Below are 23,763 nucleotides of genomic sequence, written 5' to 3'. Positions count from 1 at the left end.
GGCACAAACCCACCATCGCTGGACTGGACAGGACTGTCAAAAAGTGCTCTTCACTGACGAGTCGCAGTTTTGTCTCACCAGGGGTGGTCGGATTTGCGTTTATTGTCAAAGGAATGAGCGTTACACCAAGGCCTGTACTCTGGAGCGGGATCGATTTGGAGGCGGAGGGTCCGTCATAGTCTGGGGCGGTGTGTCACAGCATCATCGGACTGAACTTGTTATCATTGCAGGCAATCTCAACACTATGCGTTACAGGGAACACATCCTCCTCCCTCATGTGGTACCCTTCCTGCAGGCTCATCCTGACATGCATTGTCTAGCATGACAATGCCACCAGCCATACTGCTCATTCTGTGCGTGATTTCCTGCAAGACAGGAATGACAGTATTCTGCCATGGCCAGCGAAGAGCCTGGATCTCAATTCCATTGAGCATGTCTGGGACCTGTTGGATCGGAGGGTGAGGGCTAGGGCCATTCCCCCCAGAAATGTCCGGGAACTTGCAGGTGCCTTGGTGGAAGAGTGGGGTAACATCTCACAGCAAGAACTGGCAAATCTGGTGCAGTCCATGAGAAGGAGATGCACTGTAGCACTTAATGCAGCTGGTGGCCACACCAGATACTGACTGTTACTTTTGATTTTGACCCCCCCTTTGTTCAGGGACACCATTATCCCATTTCTGTTAGTCACATGTCTGTGGAACTTGTTCAGTTTATCTCTCAGTTGTTGAATATTGTTATGTTCATACAAATATTTACACATGTTAAGTTTGCTGAAAATAAACACAGTTGACAGTGAGAGGACATTTCTTTTTTTGCTGAGTTTATATGGATCCCCTTTCCTTCTAGAGTGCAGATGATGAGGGACTGCTGGCTGGAGCCCTACACCCAAAGGCCCTCCTTCAACGAAATAGTCAGTGTCCTGGAGAACATCCTGGAGGATGATGCAGTGAGTGTGGCGTTTTCAGTTACCGTTCCCGTTGCATCTCCTATCGTTCTCTGTGGTAAAAACGTATTTAAGAGGCAATCTAGGCATGCAAAATGTTACCTTTCCATGCAGTTATTTGTGTTTGTATATTGTTTGCAGGATTACATCAAAGTGAACAACGGACTAGCCAATGTTGGATATGATGACCAAGATCAAATCTGCCTTACTCTCCTTCATGACGACTGAATATGTGCAGAGAGGAAGAGGTGAAGCCTCAGTATATAGATCATCTTTGATATGTGCAACCTACTTCATGCATAATATGTTTGGATGTGCATGTTTGCAAAATCTGCTTTTACTTAGGGAAGTAGGTCTACTACAATGACCTTACACTGAGTGTACAAAACATTAGGAACAGCTACTTAATATTGAGTTGCACCCCCTTTTGCTTTCAGAACAGCCTCAATTCGTCGGGGCATGGACTACAAGGTGTCAAAAGCATTCCACATGGATGCTGGCCTATGTTCACCTCAATGCTTCCCACAGTTGTGTCAAGTTGGCTGGATGTCCTTTGGGTGGTGGACCATTTTTGATACACACAGGAAACTGTTGAGAGTGAAAAACCCAGCAGTGTTGCAGTTCTTGAGACACTCAAACCGGTGCACCCGGCACCTACTACAATACCCTGTATAAAGGCACTTAAATCATTTGTCTTGTCCATTCACCCTCAGAATAGCACACATACACAATCCATGTCTCACTTGTCAAGGCTTAAAAATCCTTCTTTAACCTGTCTCCTCCCATTCATCTACACTGATTGAAGTGGATTTAACAAGTGAAATCAATATCAGATCATAGCTTTCACCTGGTTCAACTCCAGGTGTCATAAATGCATGACCCTCCCCTTGTACTGTAAAGTAAATGGAACCCCCTCCCCCCCCCCCCTCATAGAATTAACTAAAATAACAATAACTGTAGCGACCTTGTGTTTATAAACGTGGATATCAACTTTGCCACTTCTGCATGTTTTTGTGGCACAGTTGGTGTCATGCAGGGCTACGGGCCAGAAGGTTGAGGATTCGCTGACAACCACAGAAGAGCTCACTCTCCCTGCCTGTTTCGTTACTTCAAGATCAAAGCCGGTTGCAGACAATGATCAGCTAGGGGGAATCAGATTTTCAACATTTTGATGCCATATTTTTTATAATATAAAATATATGCAACAAATTTTCCACCAACAGGTTTATGTGCCAATGCACCACACAACCAATAAACAAAACATACCGACTTCGGGTCTTCAATATCACGGTTTTCATTTTCAACACAACAATAAATATACCGTCTCGACAAACAGAAAACACATCCCTCCCTACCTTAGGCTTACCAAGTATCAAAGGTTTGGCTTGACAATCTCTGAATGTCATTAAACTTTTTGGTCTCTTTCTGTTTATCAAATTGCAGCTGGACAGTTTGGATTGATTTATTTGTCAGTAAAAAAAATACATATACAGTATAAACAAATAATTGTAAAAGTGACTGGGATTGCACAATAAAGTCAGGGACTAATTTCCATTGTGGTCTCTACATTTGCTGCAGCATATGCTAGTAATATATGGACTAAATGCGTGTCTAATTTACACATCTCCACCTGGCTTTCGGGGGTCAACCTATTTTTTTATTGTAAACATGATGTTTTATTTATTTGAGCTGTATAGTTTTTTTCATATCAGTTGAATATTGTTGCTTTAAATCCGTGTCCACGGGGCACTATGTCATTGTCTTTCTCTCTCCAATTCCATTCAAATTTCATCCAAAATAGATAATCCTGTTCAAAAAGTATATATCCTAGCCTACCTCTTTCAGCGTATAATTTCAGATAATAAATAAAATTCAGTTATTAGCCTTATATTTAGCTAATGAATGATGGGCTATAAATAAGCTTCTAACTTATAGCCTCTGTCTCTTGCACAATACACGCCATGTGCTCTGCTGGCCTCTCTCCTTAAAAAACGTTTCTTAGCTCTTGGAGTCCCATGAAAAGCTAGACTACAATAGCTTGCTGGAAGAATTTATTTTTAGCATGTCTTATACTAATACTGTTGGAAGAAGGATGCAAGCTCTTGTTTGCTGAATGTCACACCCTGATCTGTTTCACCTGTCCTTGTGATTGTCTCCACCCCCCTCCAGGTGTCACCCATCTTCTCCATTATCCCCTGTGTATTTATTCCTGTGTTCTCTGTTTGTCTGTTGCCAGTTCATTTTGTTTGTGAAGTCAACCAGAGTTTTGTCTCAGCTCCTGCTTTTCATCAGTCTCTCTTTTTCCTCACCCTCCTGATTTTGACCCTTGCCTGTCCTGATTCTGAGCCCACCTGCCCCTGACCTTGCCTGCACCTTTGCCCCTACTCTGGATTACTTGCCTGACCTGAGCCTGCCTGCCATCCTGTACCTTTGCCCCAATACTCTGGATTATCGACCCCTGCCTGCCTTGACCTGTCGTTTGCCTGCCCCTGTTGCTATAATAAACATCGTTACTTCAACACAGTCTGCATTTGGGTCTTACCTGAAATGTGATAGCTGAATGATAAATACAGCAGCCAATAGAACTCACAGCTGGGGAGTTTGAAAGAAGAGTGAACTCGGGATGGCGGGAGGCTATAGCAGTTATTTGTTCAGACCCGTAACCATTCAATCTTAATTAAGAGAAAGGGAAGTAATCTGCATCTTATTCTAGTTCTTTGGGGGGAAATTAATGGTGGAAAAACGATTGGAAACTTCGGTTTTATGGGTATTTTGACTCATACTGTGGTACTCTATTCAATCCACACTCAAAGAGATTTGTTTACTGGAGATTGTTTCATTTACTTACCCAAGAGAGCATAGCTACATCTATGGGCATTTATGTTTTTCTGTCTTGTGTAATGTGCGGTAGCCTATCATAGGCTATGTATTGGTAAAAATAAATAATAGATAATGGCACAATCCTTTGGGCTTTTTGGGCTTGGGCTCATAAAATGTCTTTAATGTAGGGATTATAAAATAAATATATTTATTGTATGGCTCATCAGGCTCAAGTAGTATCAGACTTGATTTTACAAGCTGATCAAAGCTCTAATCAAATTCAGACATATGCTTTAGAATGACACTTCCGGTCATGAATACCACTGGTTTAAGGGCTAAAGTGGTATGAGGTGCAATTTCAGTTTTTCCCATGTCACTTTTTTTGGGGCAAAATGTGCAATCCGCACTCCGACCTGTGAAAGGCAGCAATACGCAACAAAGCTTCGAGTCTGCCGGAAAGCCGCACGAAGAAGATATATTTACCACTGATATAAAGGTGGGAGGAAAACTAAAGAGAGGAAAATACAATTCAGGGTAAGTTACCAGGTAATTTAAGTTATTTACACACGGGTGTGTTTATAATGGGATAATAATGGTGTTACGAGTCAACTAGCTAGCTAGCAAAAATTAGCTAGCTAGCTTGCCAACTCGATTCATTTTGACGGCATATAAGCTATGACACACAATCTAATGTTAGTTATAAAGCTAGATAGATAGACGTGTGCCACACGTGATTAGATATAAATAGTGATAGCCTAGAAAACTAACGTTAGCTGGCTACATTCCAAGAAACTGTATTTTCCTCTGTAGAGCTTGCTAGATGTGCTGTCCTCTGTCCTTCATTTTTATTGCATAGTAGCATCTAGCTAATATGCAGTGGGCCCTTACCTAACTAGCATACAGTTTGTGTTGCCTGTAGCCTTGGATTCCTGGTGGGAGGAGCTGAAATCTCTGCATAACAGTCGTTGCCAGTAGCTAGCTAGCGGTTGGCAACCATATGCCTGCTATATTTTTGTAATCAGATGAGATCTATCTAATGCAGACCATTTAAACACTGATAAATGGACTCAGTCTCCATACATTTGTGTATGTTGTGGTAAACAAACACCTGTAGGCCTACCTCTGTGTGATTTCCTGTTTATGTTTCCCCACATACCAAAAAGTGGCTCTCAGCTCTCTGCTATGTCTTTGGAGAAGACCTCCGATCTGGCCAATGAGAACACATGTCTGCCGTCCTCACTGACCCTTGACCTCCGCTCCCCACATAGTGCTCTGCTTGATTCTGACCTGAGCAAGAAGGCCAAAGGCACCACCTCCACCAAGAAGCGCCACAATTATGCCACATCCACTCCTCTGGATCTGCTGAATGGCACCAAGGGCGGCAATGACATCGATGAGGATGAGTGCAGTCAGCAGCGAGAGGAGGAGAGGGTCCGGAACCAGGAGAACGAGCAGGGCCAGCACAGCACAGGGACCAATGCCAAGTGGCTCAAGGAGGATCAGAATCAACTGCGCAAGGTGGCAGAGAGGCAGCAGGACCAGAATAGAAATTCTGACCAAGATCTGAATCACAACGAGAGCCCAGAAGGAAACCCCAACCAGAACTCTTTAGTGGTGGACCAGCAGGTGGAGGTCAGTGAGCAGAATCACTCTTCTAAGACCCTGAGGTCCCTGTGCTCTGACCTGAATGAGCCTCTGCTGATCGAAACCTCAGAAGCCCCTCATGGGAAAGAGGAAGATGAGGAAGAGCCTCTACTTCTTCCAAGTGGTGGAGAGAGGGACACAGACTCGTCTGAGGCGCAAAGTAGCAGCGAGTCTCGGCGAGACGACAGTAGAGAAGTCAAGGAAACCTGCCTGCTGTTTCAGGGCAGAAATGCAGCACCCAGTGATGAGGACTCCAGCTGTATGTCACTGTCTCAGGGCAGTACAGCCAACAGTACGCCGGATGGTGACCCAGGTAAGAGGGGCAACAAAATATCTTAACATAATAACATAACATAATAACATAATAATAAAAACTGGACTTATTTGTTCGAAAAATAATCTGTCGCATGTTCATTTCTTTGGTATTTCCTTCTAGGCAAACTTGAAATTTGAGAATCTGACTCCAAAGCTGATAAAAAAATAAAACAAATACTTACACTAATTTCTATGCAAACTCACTCATACTGCAAGCGTAAAATGTCTATAATTTTCCTCCCCAATTGTTTATTGTGCTTGTTTGCAAGACCAGCACTCAGGCCTTGGAAATGGAAACCAGCACTCAGGCCTTCAATCTGCTTTGAGTGCAGGGTTGTGTATAAGACTTGCGCTTTGCTTTTGCCGTAAACAGGGATTGTGATACAATCAAATTGTTTTCCGGGTTTGAGCATTTATTGTCATCTCTTATTTCCTAGTTATCTCTTTACATTTATCTCACTTGTTCCTCCTCGTTGTATAGAATCTTACTGGGATCGCAGTGCGTTTGAGACTGACACAGACCTGCCTGCGGGGTGGATGCGGGTCAGAGACGAGTCCGGTACCTACTACTGGCACATCCCCACAGGCACCACCCAGTGGGAGCCCCCCTCTCCCCTAGAGGAGGGAGAAGCCCCAGAGAGACCCTCCAGTACCTCCCCTGTCATCACACCCAGTGAGGAGCCACAGGTGAGAGCTAGAGGGCAGAGAGAGTTTAGTTTATTATGATCCACATTAGCTACTGCACGTGCAGCAGCTACTCTTACTGGTTTCCACATAAAATGTACAAATACATGACAAAGTACAGTTATAAGATATTACATTTCAAATAAATAAATAAAAAGCTTTGCTAGGTCTTTCTTTGCTGCATCTGACTATATTACCAGAAAGTAATCAAGATGGGACAAGACCAGAGCCTGAACAAATAGTACAGGCAAATAGTCAAAAACGCAGATTATCTTTTTATAGCAGACATACCTCTCGTCATCTTCACAGCAACTTTGTCATTATAACTTGACCATGATAACTGACCATCCAATGTTACTACTAGGAGTTCAGCTTTCTCAACTTGTTCAATGGCCACACCCTTTATGCACATCTCCAGTTGAGGTTTAGGTCTTAGAGAATGTTTTGAACCAAATACAATGCTTTTAGATGTATTTAAGGCCAGTTGTTAATTATTGTTGTTAATTATTATTGTTGTTGTTGTTAATATTGTTGTTAACTATTGTTAATTACCTGTTCTGACACTAACTGTAACTCCTTCCTAAGAGTCTGTGAGCTCACTGGCTGTAGGTGCTGATGTGCAGAGTGTGTGCAATCATCAGCATACATACTCATTTTAAGTTCTTGGAAGACAAGTGGCAAATCATTTGAAAAAATAGAGGTACTGTATATATCTAATGTTAGAGAAGTTTCCATTGAAGAATATTCTATTGGATAAGTAACTCTCCAACCATTACATTTACATGTAAGTCATTTAGCAGACGCTCTTATCCAGAGCGACTTACAAATTGGTGCATTCACCTTAAGATATCCAGTGGAACAGCCACTTTATGTGATGGCAGGGGACGTAAAGCCGTAACAAGTTCGTTTTTTCAATAAGAAATTATAACATCAAAGGCTGCACTGAAATCTAACAATACATCTCCAAATAGGGCTTTTGCGGTGACCGTATTACCACCGCACCGGCAGTCATGAGTCATGACCAATAAAATTCCACGTGACCATTGAGTCATGGTAATCTCCTTTTATGCACTCTGGACATGCGTTGGTTGTACCCAACTCGCTAACAACCATTAGGTCGCTAATGGCCTGGTACTCGGCGATCTATTGTCCCTCTAACCACTCTGACATCAGTGTAAATACAATTGAAAATCACATCAAACACTATCACTATTACTATCAAAACAGTATCATGCTTTTAAAACTCACCGCACAGTTATTGATCAATTTGAAAAAAGTTCAACAACAGGTTGAAACTGAGTCGAAAACATGGTTGTTGTGGATGTTGTTTCAAAGCTTAACACAACGAAATGTACAGCGCTTTCTAAGGCAAAGATTCATTTGGCTTAGTTAGCCTACAATTAGAGTGAATTTGATTTTGAATAGCCTAATAATAAGGATAAAAAAATATATATTTTCTTAATTAATAGGCTGACACTACCTTAACTACAGAATATCTCACTACCATGTGTTTCCATCTTCTCTCTATCCTTCATTCTTTTCTCAAGCTGCAGAGAGAGGGGCTGACAACAGAAATATGTTTAGTTGTGAAAACGATGTTCCTGAACAGATTTCACTTGGTTTCCCAAATTAAGCACTGGGTAGCTGCAGGAACAGGGTTGGAGAGCCCATGGCAAACAAAGTTTGGGGTTGATGGCATACAAACGGGGGTCGATGGCGTACAAACGGGGGTCGATGGCGTACAAACGGGGGTCGATGGCGTACAAACGGGGGTCGATGGCGTACAAACGGGGGTCGATGGCGTACAAACGGGGGTCGATGGCGTACAAACGGGGGTCGATGGCGTACAAACGGGGGTCGATGGCGTACAAACGGGGGTCGATGGCGTACAAACGGGGGTCGATGGCGTGAAATAACCGGAGGAGCCTATCCGGAATGATTAAAAAATGAACCGCCTGGAAAGGTGCCCCTGTTCCTTCCCACTTGATAATGGGCCATTCTAAATCTAAACTGATTTGACTTAATAGTAAAGACAACATTACATTGAGAATAGTCTGATGGGTGAAAATATGATCACTTGAGGAGAGAACGGTGTGTGCAGCCTGAAGCAAGGAACAGAGCGCAAGCTTTTTTTGTTGTTGTTGAGACTTTCTCAAATCATCAATAGCCTATAGTCAAATCATGCAGCCCATATGTTTTTATTTCTAAGGTTTGTACCATTCACAACTAAAGTTGACAAATAACTCTAAATCTAACAAATACAGTTGAAGTTGGAAGTTTACATACACCTTAGCCAAATACATTTAAACTCAGTTTTTCACAATTCCTGACATTTAAAACTAGTAAAAAATCCCTGTCTTAGGTCAGTTAGCATCATCACTTTATTTTAAGAATGTGAAATGTCAGAATAATAGTAGAGTGATTTATTTCAGATTTTAGTTCTTTCATCACATTCCCAGTGGGTCAGAAGTTTACATACACTCAATTAGTATTTGGTAGCATTGCCTTTAAATAGTTTAACTTGGTTAAATAGTTTAGCCTTCCACAAGCTTCCCACAATAAGTTTGGTAAATTTTGGCCCATTCCTCCTGACAGAGCTGGTGCAACTGAATCAGGTTTGTAGACCTCCTTGCTCGCACACGCTTTTTCAGTTCTGCCCACAAATGTTCTATAAGATTGAAGTCAGGGCTTTGTGATGGCCACTCCAATACCTTGACTTTGTTGTCCTTAAGCCATTTTACCACAACTTTGGAAGTATGCTTGGGGTCATTGTCCATTTGGAAGACCCAGCTTTAACTTCCTAACTGATATCTTGAGATGTTGCTTCAATATATCCACATAATTTCACCTCCTCATGATGCCATCTATTTTGTGCAGTGCACCAGGCCCTCCTGCAGCAAAGCACCCCCACAACATGATGCTGCCACCCCCGTGCTTCATGGTTGGGATGGTGTTCTTCGGCTTGCAAGCTTCCACCTTTTTCCTCCAAACATAATGATGGTCATTATGGCCAAACGGTTCTATTTTTGTTTCATCAGACCAGAAGACATTTCTCCAAAAAGTACGATCTTTGTCCCCATGTGCAGTTGCAAACCGTAGTCTGACTTTTTCTATGGTGGTTTTGGAGCAGTGGCTTCTTCCTTGCGTAGCGGCCTTTCAGGTTATGTCGATATAGAACTCGTTTTACTGTGGATATGGATACTTTCGTACCTGTTTCCTCCAGCATCTTCACAAGGTCCTTTGCTGTTGTTCTGGGATTGATTTGCACTTTTCGCAGCAAAGTACGTTCATTTCTAGGAGACAGAACGCGTCTCCTTCCTGAGTGGTATGACGGCTGCGTGGTCCCATGGTGTTTATACTTGTGTACTATTGTTTGTACAGACAAATGTCGTACCTTCAGGCATTTGGAAATTTCTCCCAAGGATGAACCAGACTTGTGGAGGACTACAATGAGTTTTTCTGAGGTCTTCGCTGATTTCTTTTGATTTTCCCATGATGTCAAGCAAAGAGGCACTGAGTTTGACGGTAGGCCTTGAAATATATCCACAGGTACACCTCCAATTGACTCAAATTATGTCAATTAGCCTATCAGAAGCTTCTAATGCCATGACATCATTTTCTGGAATTTTCCAAGCTGTTTAAAGGCACAGTCAACTTAGTGTATGTAAGCATCTGACCCACTGGAATTGTGATACAGTGAAATAATCTGTAAACAATTTTTGGAAAAATGACTTGTGTCATGCACAAAGTAGATGTCCTAACCGACTTGCCAAATCTATAGTTTGTTAAGAAGAAATTTGTGGAGTGGTTGGAAAAACAAGTTTTAATGACTCCAAACTAAGTGTATGTAAACTTCCCACTTCAAATGTAGACCGTTTTGAAATGATCACTTTTGCATTCAACATAGCCAGTTCGCTCCGGAATGGGCAAAATATTTTTTATATTTTTTTCAGCAAAGTTCAATTTTATTCTTCTTACTATAAAGTCATATAATATAAAATTATGGCACAGGACTTATAAGAATATCTTGTCTGCTAAATGGACAAGCCTGCGGCATGGCACATAGCCAGGTAAAATACAGTAGGCCAACTCATATTCTGCTTTTCTGAAATACATTTTCTTCATATCGTTGTTTATTTAGATCTGCCTAATATAAATAATGGATTTATTCTGATGGTGAATATGAAATAGATTTTATTAAACTTTTTTTATTAGATTCAATGGCGCACATCTGTGGCTTGAATACAGCTTGGAGGCCTGGAGATGCTAAACGTGTTAATTAAAATAAACTGTCAGTTACCGTGAGACCGGCAGTCTTTTGCATGACAATAACCGGATGATAAAATGTAATGACCGCCACAGCCCTCCTCCAACTACAGTATCTGATTATACATGTATTTTAGCCAATCATCAGTCATCTCAGTCAGTGCATTACAAGTTGAGTGCCCTTTCCTATTTGCATGCTTGTTCTTTTGAAAAATAGCATATATTTTTTTGTTCAAACACAATTTTCTCCATCAGTTTTCGAAGAACAGGCAGCAAACTGATTGGGCGGCTGTTAGACCAGCAAAGGGTGCTTTACCATTTTTAGGTATTGGAATGACTAGCTTCCTTCCATGTCTGTGGACACTAGGTTTTGGCATGCCTGTGTCAATTAGAGCCACACAGTCATTGTATTTCCATTTAAGCTCCCACTGCTAGTGCTAACGGATTTAGTTTCCTACTTCTAATTGGTCCTTGTCTCTATTTTGTATTTTCAGTTGACGTGGAGTAGTCTCACCCAGTCCCGCCCCAACAGGTTTAATGACGAGGAGTTCTGGAAGGTAAGTGCCAAATGTACTTGAAACAAACCTAACATCAATGCAGTTTGCAAACCTTCATTCAGAGATTTTCAATGTTTAGATATCAACTGCGTATTATTTTTTATCTCAAATGTGGAAATGTGACTTCTTATTGTTGTTGGTATGTCTTCAGGAGGAAGATGCAATGGCTGATCAGACCCTGAAGGATTTTGAAGGAGCCACATTGCGTTATGCGTCTATCAATCTCAGGTGAGGCCCCCCCCCCCCCCCCCCCCTTTCAGGTACAGTGTATTATCATTATATGCTTATATTGTCTGATCCCTTTCACATCCAGCTGTTCACAGTCTGAAGGAAAGGAGAAGATGAACTCACTCATCAATGACCTGGACGCTAAGGTATGTGCTCTCACTCAGACAAATAGATATAACCAATCATTCCACTCCCATCCCACATATACTTTTTTCTCTTTTAACACTCAACATGCTCTTAATCACTCTTTCCCTCTCCTCGTGTCTCTCAAAAGGTTTTTGCTGTGCGGTCTCTGGGCTGGGTGGAGATATCAGAGGAGGAGATGGCTCCAGGGAAGAGCAGCGTGGCTGTCAACAACTGCATCAGACAGCTCTCTTACCACAAACACAACCTGCACGACACGGCTGGGATCTGGGGAGAGGTCAGAGAATGGCTTGTGTGTGGGAATATTACCTGGATAGTGTTGGTAGAACAATGTTAAGAGGAATGTTGTGGAATGTGTTTTCACACAGGGAAAAGACATGCTCCTTGTTCTGGAGAATGAGACCTTGAACCTGATTGATCCTTTGGGCCAGACTCTGCTGCACACCCAGCCTATCGTCAGCATCCGAGTGTGGGGAGTGGGCCGGGACAACGGCAGGTCAGTCCTCTGCTACTCTAACTACACTTCACAAAAACCAAAACGCAACTTGTAAAGTGTTGGTCCCAAGTTTCATGAGCTGAAAATAAAGATCCTGAACAGTTTCCATACGCACAAAAAGCTTATTTCGCTCAAACTTTGTGCACAAATTTGTTTACATCCCTGTTAGTGAGCATTTTTCCTTTGCCAAATTAATACCTGACAGATGTGGCATATCAACAAGCTGATTAAACAGTATGGCCGTTACACAGGTGCACCTTGTGCTGGCGTTGTCCAGTTTTGTCACACGACACAATGTCACAGATGTCAAGTTGAGGGAGCGTGCAGTGAATGTCCACCAGAGTTGTTGCCAGAGAATTTAATGTTCATTTCTCTTCCATAAGCCGCCTCTAATGTTGTTTTTAGATAATTTTTGCAGTACGCCCAACCAGCCTCACAACCGCAGACCATGTGTATGGCGTTGTGTGGGAGAGTGGTTTGCTGATGTTAACGTTGTGAACAGAGAACCCCACCACCACGGGGCAATGTTATGGGCAGTCATAAGCTATGGACCACGAACACAATTGCATTTTAACGATGGCAATTTGAGATCACAGAGAAACCGTGATGAGATCCTGATGCCCATTGTCGTGCCATTCATCCGCCGCCATCATCTCATGTTTCAGCATGATAATGCACGGCCCCATGTCGCAAGGATCTGTACACAATTCCTGGAAGCTGAAAATGTCCCAGTTCTTCCACCATTGAGCATGTTTGGTATGTTCTGGATCAACGTGTACAACAGTGTGTTCCAGTTCCCGCCAATATCCAGCAACATCGCGCAGCCATTGAAGAGGAGTAGGACAACATTTCACAGGCCACAATCAACAGCCTGATTTAACTCTATGAGAAGATGTGTCGTGCTGCATGAGGCAAATGGTGGTCACACCAGATATTGACAGGTTTGCTGATCCACGCCCCTACCTTTTTTTTTAAAGGTTTCTGTGACCATCAGATGCATATCTGTATGTCCAGTCATGTGAAAGCCATAGACTAGGGCCTAATTTATTTATTTTAATTGACTGATTTCCTCATATGAAGTGTAACTCAGTGCAATCTTTAAAGTTGTTGCATGTTGCGTTTATATTTTCAGTATACATTTCTTTATATTTTCTTCATATTTGAATACTAGAAATATGTTTGCTGTAGACAATGTTTCTTATTTTGGTTTTATTTGTCTGGCTTTTGTTGCCTTTGTGAACCCTGCTTTTTCTGTTGAATTGATTGATTTGGGGTTTTCTCTCTAACCGGCTGCACTTGGGCACACAGGGAGAGGTAGTGTATTGTCATTGTCGTATCTACCATCTTCCGTCATGTCACATAGAATAGATCATAGTTGTGGTTGTCATAGTTAGCATATTGATTCCACACCCCTATCCCATAATGTTCAATGTTTCTCAATCACACACATGACTTTCTGATCAGTTTCTATAGACGAGAATGTTTGCTTAGCTATTAATAATAGTGTGACACCACTAAGTGTTCTCAGTCCTAATTGTTAGTACATTTGTTCATTGTTGTATTTGTGAAAGCTTACGCTATTAGGTTGCTAGTTCTCTTGAAAAAATCCTGATATTATCAAAATGTATTGATTTCAGCATTGTCCATTTCATCTGCCTCAATTGTCATGATCAGCCTTTATAACGGCCTCTCAAGAGACGCCTCCTTGTTTGTGTTAACTTTAGGGACTTTGCCTACGTGGCGAGAGACAAACTGACTCATGTTCTGAAGTGCCATGTGTTCAGGTGTGACACACCTGCTAAGAACATTGCCACGAGCATGCATGACATCTGCTCTAAGGTAAGCCCCTCTGCTTTGGTGCACTGCACCATACTCAGGCCTCACATAACTAAGGGACTGTGGTTCAGGGGTTGTTTGTGTCTTTATATTTTTGACATGTTGAATCGGGTCTTTCCTGTCATTCCTTTTCTGTAGATAATGGCCCAGAGGAAATCATCCAAGTCCTCTCTGAACAGACTCAACATAGACCCCTCTAAACTGGTGGACATTCCTTTCCAGGGTAAAACACTGCCACTTGATGTATGACTTAGGTTTGGTGGTATACCGGTGTGTTTGTGAGTTAGTCCCTAGTCACTTGGTGTTTGTTTACAAGCACAGAATAACGAGAGACTGGAGCCTTGTGAGTCACTCACTGTTGTGCAGCATGCACCATGTGATTTAATTACAGTATGGAATTCACAACTAAATGTTTGCCAGCTAGATATCTTACAACAATTAAGTTTACTGTCTAAAATGTGTTAAATGCTTTGCAGTTGTGCATTTGTTCTGCTAATTTAGTAGCTAGTTAGCCGTCTAGCTAAGTGGTTAGCTTCTTCCAGAATCAAGCATTTGCTTGGGTAACAGCAGAAAATCTATTCCTAGATCAAGTGCCTAATATTTGTTTTGTACGTGCAAGAAAACTGTGAGTAGCATTTTTGAGTTAGTTGTATACTTGTATAGTATAGGTCAGATGCTATAAAATGTTTGCTTTGCGCTCGTTAGCATTTAGTTAGCATTCCGTATGGGATTTTACATATACTTGTTACTCTGTAAGCTGAAGGTTAGCAATGCTATCAGTGGGGTTTGAAAACAGCGTCTCTTGTGTTCAGTGCCGGTATGACTATATACTTACTGTATAATCTAAATCCAAATGTATTTATGGGCAACTTCAGGTCCTTTGTATGGTTTTAGCAGGATGTCACAGTGGTTTTCTGTCTCTCTCCTCTCCCTACAGAATTCCCTGCACCAAAGAATGAGCTAGTCCAGTCCTTCCAGGTACGTTACCTGGGTAACGTGCCGGTGGCTAAACCCGTAGGTAAGGAACGCTTTGGTAAGGAATGCTTTTTCTTCTCTTTCTTAGAGTTGTGATGGTGTGTATTGAATTACATTTGAGGTAAACTTGTGTATGTTTCTCGGTCACTGCCTGTATTTAACCTTCCACTTGTCCTCCCATATGTTGGTACTGTAATTAAATGAATACTGACTTTCAACTAAGTTGGGGTTCACTTAATGCAATGCACTCAATATACATTGACTTATTGAATGTCTCAAAGTATTGCATGTGTTCTACTGATTTCTTCTACAGGTTGTGATACTGATGTCTTATTGTGTGACGTCTCGACTGCTATGAGCTATCCTCTTGTTAGGGATATTGAGCTATTAACTAACACTTGGTTTTCTGTGAAGTATGAACTAACACAATTCCTGTAATTCCTTCATTTTCCCTGAAATTCTCAGGTATTGAGTGTACTCAGATGTGCAGCTAACCTGAGTGGTATGTCCTATCCAGGTATGGACCTAGTCAATGTAGCCCTCAACACAGCAATCAATTCCAAAGAGAAGGAAGAGTGGACGCCAGTTACTGTGAACGTGGCTTCAGCCACACTTACAATAGTCACAGCTGAGGTGAGCACACACACAGATCGTCACACACAAATGTACACGCACAATCTCAAAAATATATTTTTAATGTCTTTCCAATTTGAAGCTCTGAGGTTGTTTAAATTGCTGTGGGAATAGTCTGACCCAAGGTGTTCTGTTGTGTTCCCTGCAGACAGAGGAGGTTCTTTCTGAGTGCCGGGTGCGGTTCCTGTCCTTCATGGGCGTGGGGAAGGACGTCCACACCTTTGCCTTCATCATGGCCGAGGGCCCCGGGGACTTCATCTGCCACATGTTCTGGTGTGAGCCCAACGCTGCCAGCCTTAGTGAGGCTGTGCAGGCCGCCTGCATGGTGAGTGCAACGTTTCTGTCAGCCAACAATTGATGGTTTTTGGCCAATACAAATGAATACAAGCAGACAAATAAAAACTTTGTCGGACACATTGTCCAGCAGAAAATATCCTTATACAAATAAATATCCTTTATGAAGTACATTGGCTATGCACAGAGGTTGTCTTTCAGTCACATCTTCTCTCTACTCCGCCAGTCTGTGTTGAGCTCACACTGTCGCTAGCAAACTTTCAACATTGTATCAACTGGTGCTGCCCCGCAAAGCTACCCATGTTAGTGAGTTCGTGACAGCTCTATGCACACAGGGGAGAAGGGTTCTGCTATTTTATGTTTTGCTAGACATCCCTGTAAGAGAATGTACAGAAATGTCATACGAGTCCAGCATGGAGTATTTAGATGAAGTCATTTTGCTTCCTTCTCATGCTAGTCTAATGCTTGGTTGTGTAGTTTGCTTAAAAATGCCTAAAACAGGGCAAATTAAGTTATCTAACTAGCTATGGTACCAAGGATGGAAGCACAGATAAGTGGACAAATAAATTGACACTGAAACAGAGGATATTGATAAGCCAGATGGACAGAGAGATGTGCAAGGAGCCAACATTCACTTGGTAATTCCTCCTTGCATAATTATTGTTGTCACTTCCGTGTGGTGTCAATGAATCGGCAGTGAGCACAACTAAAAATGTTAATGGACTTCTATTTGATATGGCAACTTTTTCAGAAACATTAGGTGAGTGGTTCTTCTAAATGGGAGGAGTTTGCAGGGATTGGACTGTTTTACTATGCGCCAATATTAAACATACACAGCCTTGTTGCACCAAATATTTTGAGTCCAAGTTTAATTTTCTATTCAGGTGCTTTGGTGCTTATGTTGTGTGACTTTTGACAGCTGCGCTACCAGAAGTGTCTGGATGCCAGGCCCCCCAGTACCAGCTCCTGCCTGCCAGGCCCACCGGCCGACTCCGTGGCACGTCGTGTGGGCTCCAGTGTCAAGAAGGGGGTTCAGAGCCTGCTGGGCAGCTTCAAGAGGTCTGGGTCCCAGACGCCCTGAGAGGTGCCAAACAACTAACCCACTCCAGTCCACACCCAGGCCACCATGCCAACCATGGCTCTCCTCACTCCTCCATTCCCTCTCTCTCCCCTCACCCTGAGGTGTTATGGTATAACCTGCTTCCCTCTCAACACCTGTCATCTCTTTTAGATGTGATGTCAGAGCCGTGGGCAGTGTGGGCTGCCGGTGTGGTTGGGGTACCAGTGAGCCTAGCACTGCTCACAGCTGCTCCACGCTTTTTACTTCCTTCACGTCATCCTTGGTTGGACAAGTAGGCCATCTTTTCCTTCCATTGTTTATTTAATCTGTGAGTTATTAAGAGGAAACTGCTGGACTCATGGACAGTGGTTTGAATGACAGCAATAGTTGGTTAAACTTGGTTTAGTTTGCAAAGTACCAACACTAATTATGCTTAGGAAAACAGTACTGTTCTGTAACATTGTGTCTGCTATTTGTTTTGAAGAACAAATATATTATTTGTGAAGATAGAAATGGAAGATGTGCAATTGAATTGTGAATGTTGAACTCATGCCATTTGCTTGTGGAACTATCATGTTGGTTTTCATTTCAAAGTAGATTTGAAAGAAATGATTGAGAAATAAAATGGCATGAGAAGTCTGTATAAAAGGCATCATGGTGAATGTCAGTGGTGGAAGAACTAAGACTTGCTAGCTACGAATATAATATTCGGCAAATAAAATGCTAATCGTTTGGGTCATTAAAATCTATACTTTGTACAGTACATTTGTTAATGCCTAAATAGCTTAGCATCCCCTCTTCCATCTGATGGAGCTGGTAAATCAGCAAGTGCATTATCTTTATTTTATAGCTATATTTTTATTTGTATGTGTATTGCAAATTGCACTAAAAAGTGTAGTTCAGCTCCTCAAATCTGAAATGGAGATGGCATACTTTTAGAGCATGGCTCAAGTTTTAATGAAACCTCAAATCTCAAAGAAAGCTTTGGCTATCTCTTACTGCACTCCAGCTGTATACCAAGTGGAGGGTACTGTATGTTGGAGTCAAGGAATATATCATCTTTGTGATGCCAAAGCTAGAAGAATCATGTGTTTTTATGCTGTTCCTCTTCAGATCTATTGTGTGGAAATCGACCTGAAGCTGATTTTACCATCATTTTGTTATGTTCAGATAAACAGAGTCAACATTTTTTGGTTAACGGCATTTTTCTTTCGTGTACGTTTTTACACAAACGTGTCAAGTGTTATATGTTGTTCCCTCTACTCCATTCTCTATGCATGTTTAGTGTATGTTTTTTGTTACGTCTAAGCAGAGTGACAGAGCTACTGTTAGCTACCGAGGTGTCCCTGCACACTAACATCTGCCAACTTTTGTCTCTTAACCAATTGGGTCTAAGGGCAGATGGAACGTTAGTATTGTTGTGATAGACCTGACACTGACAAATAAAATTGTATTTGTCACTTGCGCCGAATACAACAGTGAAATGCTTATTTACAAGCCCTTAACCAACAATACAGTTCAAATAACACCAAAGTCTGTCATTACCACACACTGTTCATTTAACACCGACATTTTTTACATTTACGTTTCTGAAATTTATGACCTCCCTCGGGTGGGCTTTCAAATAGTCTTGTTCATGAGCAGTGTGTCTTACAACACTATAGGAGAGCTAAGAAGCCGGACACATTCAGTCTTCAGAAGGCATTTTGTTATGCAGAGATTGCAATACAGAAAGTGTTGCTTACCCACAGACAGTGTTTGTCTGTGAAAGAGACGGATATAGAGTATGTGTTGGAGTTTCTTCCTGGCGGTGTGTGTAAGTCTTACGAACACTTCACTGCATATGAACACGATATCTTTAAAATACTCTATCCCATAGTTGACTGACTAGATTTTCCCCTTTTTTTGAATGCAGTTGGTTCAAAATAAGTTATATTTTTTATGAAATTATATTTTTCTAAGTGTGTATAATATACTGTATCTGTGAGGTAGACATGCCTTTTTTAGCCTCGGTTCTTACCACTGTGGTCACTGGTGCAGCAGTGTTTCCAAATCTGTATCAGTAGACTATAGTTATCCTCCTTCACTTTATAGCACCACAGTTCTCCTTCCTCTCTCTGATCTGTTTTGGACAGCAATTTGGATTTGGCTAATGCCTTGCTTCAGCTGCTCTGTCACTAAGTATTGACTCATAAAAACAAGTGTATGTACAATTTCGTTTTTTGGTTTTACACATTCAGAATTCATTTAAAAGAAAAATGTTTTTAACTGAATTTGTGTCTGTAATTTCCTTTGCTCCTATAATTGTTACTCCTTACTATACACACTATGTACTCCACTACTTACTATAAGTGTCAGACATTGGTTGCCTTATACAAACAGAGCTTCCTGGTGTTCTAATTGATTTTGAATGCACACTGTGTCATGTTGTACCATGCTTTGCTTCTGGAGGCCTCAAGAATACTTTCAAGAAATGTTGTGTGTTGTGGCTATAGATATGACTACATGAATTCAAATGCTTTTCCTCCCATTTCAATAGTGACTGTCACTACACATCTCATCCACTTAATTCTCACCTGTTTATTTTCAGTTTTGCTGAGAAACCTGTTTTCACCCATATATATTCACTACAGTGTAGATGTCAACCTATGGGAGCACATTGCATGGCTGACCCATAAATGGTATATAAGGACTGACCCCAGACTCAGAACAGGGGAGCTCAGAGGTCTTCAGTGTGTTTCAGCTCTGTAAGGACAACTATAGGACACGATAGGAAGTCTTGAGTATACGTTTAACGTACCCATTGGATTGTCTATTTATATGCCTTGTTGTGTACGTTTCAGATAATTAGGTTGCTTTGGTGACATTAAATGATAAATATTTGTCTAATTAAGGATTAGTCGTGGCAATAAAAAAAGTCATATGCTTTTCTTTAATTTAAGATTAATATTATTGAATGATTACATGTTAAGGATGAGAAACAGACTTTGATCCAAATGAACTGCGACACTAATATGATAGGGATGTGATCATGTCCTCTGTCATAAGCCATGGAAAATATATGTACATTCTCTTGACAAACCTGAACTTTTGTCTGCCTTTTGTTTGTTTCGCATGATGTGTTCAAAGAGTATTAAGAAAACCTTGAAGCGATAGCTTTTGTTCATACTGTATGTGAGCCACGTGAGAGTATGTGAGCATTTAATGTTTTGTTTCCTTTAATATCCACTGATGACTGTAATGCAAGAAAAAAGGGTTCATTTATTATATCTAAAGAATGTAAATTAGATGTTATGTACAGTGGGTCTTAAAACTTAAAATTACTTAAATCATACAATGTGATTTTCTGGATTTTTGTTTTAGATTCCATCTCTCACAGTTGAAGTGTACCTATGATAAAAAAATTACAGACATCTACATGCTTTGTAAGTAGGAAAACCTGCAAAATCGGCAGTGTATCAAATACTTGTTCTCCCCACTGTATATGAGTACCAGTCAAAAGTTTGGACACCCTACTTATTCAAGGGATTTTATTTTTACTATTTTCTACAAGACATCAAAACTATGAAATAAATGATAGTCCCACTAAGTGCAACCCAGATGGGATGGCGTTTCGCAGCAGAATGCTGGTTAAGTGTGTCTTGAATTCTAAATAAGTCACAGACCGTGTCACCAGCAAATCACCATCACACCACCTGCTTTATGGTGGGAACCACACATGCGGAGTTTACCTACTCTGCGTCGCATAAAGACAGTGGTTGGAACCAAAAATCTCAAATATGGACTCATCAGCCCAAAGGACAGATTTCCACCGGTCTAATGTCCATTGCTCATGTTTCTTGGCCCAAGCAAGTCTCTTCTTATTGATGTCCTTGAGTAGTGGTTTCTTTGCATCAATTTGACCATGAAAGCCTGTTTCATGAAAGTCTCCTCTGAACAGTTTATGTTGAGGTATGTCTGTTACTTGAAGTCTGTGAAGCGTTTATTTGGGCTACAATCTGAGGTGCAGGTAACTCTAATGAACTCGTCCTCTGCAGCAGAGGTAACTCTGGGTCTTTCTTTCCTGTGACGGTCCTCATGAGAGCCAGTTTCATCATAGCGCTTGATGGTTTTTGCGACTGCACTTGAAGAAACTTTCAAAGTTTTTGAAGTGTCCTGTATTGACTGACCTTCATGTCTTAAAGTAATGATGGACTGTCGTTTCTCTTTGCTTATTTGTGCTTTTCTTGCCAATAATATGGAGTTGGTCTTTTACCAAATAGGGCTATCTTCTGTATACCAACCCTACCTTGTCACAACACAACGGATTGTCTCAAACGACATTAAGAAGGAAATAAATTCCACAAATTAACTTTTAATGAGGCTCACCTGTTAATTGAAATGCATTCCAGGTGACTACCTCATGAAGCTGGTTGAGTGAATGCCAAGAGTGAGCAAAGCTGTCAAGGCAAAGGGTGGCTACTTTGAAGAATCTCAAATATAAAATATATTTTGATTTGTTTAACACTTTTTTGGTTAATACGTGATTCCATATGTGTTATTTCATAGTTTTGATGTCTTCGCTATTATTCAACAATGTAGAAAATAGTAAAAATAAAATAAAAACCTTGAATGAGTAGGTGTGTCCAGACTTTTGACTGGTACTTTACATGTATATTAAAATCAACTGTCACAGGACAAATTATAAAGTGGAGCAGTTTCGTTGTGGGCCGTTGTCTGCTGAATAGCACTGTGAGTAGCTGGGTACACATCACCTCATTCAGGATGCACTCCAAGCATGGTTTAAAAACAAACAAAAATTGGATTACTTGTAGAAGACCAGATACATACATAGTTTGCAAAGAATGACTTGGAATGGTTTTTTCATCATCAATGTGAGTTCCTCTGTTCAAGACACGGAAAAATATTGAGAATTCTCCTCATGCTCCCGGTTGTCACAGTTTACACCTGAAACAAAAAAAACGAACATGAATATTTATGAGGCTGTGTCAATAAAACAAAGTCAACACCATCTACAATTATTTCAACATTTTATTTCCTCCTATCGACGTTGCCTGCTGTTAATAATCTAAATGAGTTACACACCGGAGGGGTAAATATAATCACATGTAAATATGCTGTGTTCCAGTTGACAGTCAGTGGATTACCATTTCCATAGCCGCTTCTCCCTGTATTTGCTTTCTTCTCGTTTTTCTAATTGTCTTAGCAGTGCTTCTGTTGATTTTCAGTATGCAGCCTCCTCAGTCCAAACTCCTCTGTTGTCTCACAGACCTTTATGTCGGTCATCATAGGGCATTACTTTTAGATGTACAGTGCCTTCAGAAAGTGTTCACACCCCTTGACTTTTTCCACATTTTTTGTTACAGTCTGAATTTTAAATTGATTCGATTTTGATTTTTTTGTCACTGGCCTATACACAATACACCATAATGTCAAAGTGCAATTATGTTTTTTGAAATGTTTACAAATTCATTAAAATGAAAAGCTGAAATGTCTTTGAGTCAAGTATTCAACCCCTTTGTTATGGAAAAAATGTGTGCAATAATAGTGTTTAAAATTATTTTTGAATGACTACCTGATCTCTGTACCCAACGCATACAATTATCTGTAAGGTCCCTCAATTGAGCAGTGGATTTCAAACACAGATTCAACCACAAAGACCAGGGAGGTTTTCCAATGCCTTTCAAAGAAGGGCACCTATTGGTAGATGGGTAAAAATAGAAAAAAAGAAGACATTGAATATCCCTTTGAGCATGGTGAAGTTATTAATTACACTTTGGATAGTGTATCAATACACCCAGTCACTACAAAGATACAGGCGTCCTTCGTAACTCAGTTGCTGGAGAGGAAGGAAACTGCTCAGGGATTTCACCGGGAGGCTTTATAACAGTTAGACTTGAATGGCTGTGACAGGAGAACTGAAGATGGCTCAACAACAATGGAGTTACTCTACAATACTACCTTCATTGACAGAGTGAAAAAGAATCCTGTACAGAATAAGAAATATTCCAAATATGCATCCTGTTTGCAACAAGGCACTAAAGTAATACTGCAAAAAATGTGGCAAAGCAATTCGCTTTTTGTCCTGAATACAAAGTGTTATGTCTGCTATAGATTAAATAATTTATGATATACTCCACAGGGTGGTGAAAGTGAATGGTGAGCTTAATACTCCTTCCCAATAAATACCGAGGGTCTTGTTCTGGTGACATGATGATCGATGCTTGACTGCAGTTTGACAAATACAAATATTCTCGCTATTCCTAATAATCTCATCATAAAGACTAGCCTAACTGCACTGTATCTGTTGTTGGCTAGAGCGCATGTGCCAAGGCCAGAGTAGGCACACTTGCTATTTAACACAACAGTTTCTGGGACAAAACTATCGTTTTTTTTGTGTGCGCTACGTCATCCCGCACTGACTTTTACCCTCAAGTCTGTTTGGTGGAAACAAATCAAATAACATTTTATTGATTTGCATACACATATTTAGCAGATGTTATTGCGGGTGTAGCGAAATGCTTGTGTTCCTATTTCCAACAGTGCAGTAGTATCTAACAATTCACAACAATAAACACAAATCTAAAAGTAAAATAATGGAATTAAGAAATATATAAATATTAGGACAAGCAATGTCGGAGTGGAATTGACTAAAATACTGTAGAATAGAATACAGTACAGACATGAAATGAGTAAAACAGTATGTAAACATTATTAAAGTGACTAGTGTTCCATTATTAAAGTGACCAGTAATTCCATGTCTGTAGGGAAGCAGCCACTAAGGTGCAGGTTTGAGTAACTGGGTGGTAGTCGGCTCGTGACGGCCTTGAGATAGAAGCTGTTTTTCAGTGTTTTGGTCCCAGCTTTG

The 23,763-nt window shown here is 40.9% G+C and overlaps 1 protein-coding gene across 2 annotated transcripts; it reads left to right on the top strand.

The window, feature by feature from the left end:
• Positions 1-4,133: 4,133 nt before the first annotated feature.
• On the top strand, positions 4,134-22,389 carry LOC129815296 (amyloid beta precursor protein binding family B member 1-like). 2 transcript variants are annotated; one of them, XM_055868984.1, is made up of 14 exons: positions 4,134-4,297; positions 4,927-5,720; positions 6,204-6,409; positions 11,167-11,229; positions 11,381-11,457; positions 11,543-11,603; positions 11,732-11,878; positions 11,970-12,097; positions 13,822-13,936; positions 14,072-14,156; positions 14,871-14,951; positions 15,426-15,541; positions 15,690-15,866; positions 16,755-22,389. In XM_055868984.1, exons 1-14 carry the CDS (start codon positions 4,134-4,136, stop codon positions 16,914-16,916), a joined length of 2,376 nt encoding a protein of 791 aa, XP_055724959.1. In that variant the 3' UTR covers positions 16,917-22,389. The 2 variants fall into 2 exon arrangements, with proteins under 2 accessions (XP_055724959.1, XP_055724950.1); XM_055868975.1 differs by having other exon boundaries at positions 14,871-14,966.
• The last annotated feature ends 1,374 nt before the right edge of the window (positions 22,390-23,763 follow it).

The sequence above is a fragment of the Salvelinus fontinalis genome, chromosome 2 (assembly GCF_029448725.1).
Source record: "Salvelinus fontinalis isolate EN_2023a chromosome 2, ASM2944872v1, whole genome shotgun sequence".
Taxonomy (NCBI): domain Eukaryota; kingdom Metazoa; phylum Chordata; class Actinopteri; order Salmoniformes; family Salmonidae; genus Salvelinus; species Salvelinus fontinalis.
The sequence above is the reverse complement of the archived record's forward strand: the minus strand, read 5'-3'. Positions and strand labels throughout refer to the sequence as shown.

What these genes read in the sequence shown, in the direction of transcription:
- LOC129815296 (XM_055868975.1), top strand. Translation starts at nt 4,134, where the DNA reads ATGTCACTTTTTTTGGGGCAAAATGTGCAATCCGCACTCCGACCTGTG. An exon ending in TATGCGTCTATCAATCTCAG is followed by an intron (nt 11,458 to 11,542) that starts GTGAGGCCCCCC and finishes TTTCACATCCAG; the next exon opens with CTGTTCACAGTCTGAAGGAA. An exon ending in CTGTGCAGGCCGCCTGCATG is followed by an intron (nt 15,867 to 16,754) that starts GTGAGTGCAACG and finishes GACTTTTGACAG; the next exon opens with CTGCGCTACCAGAAGTGTCT.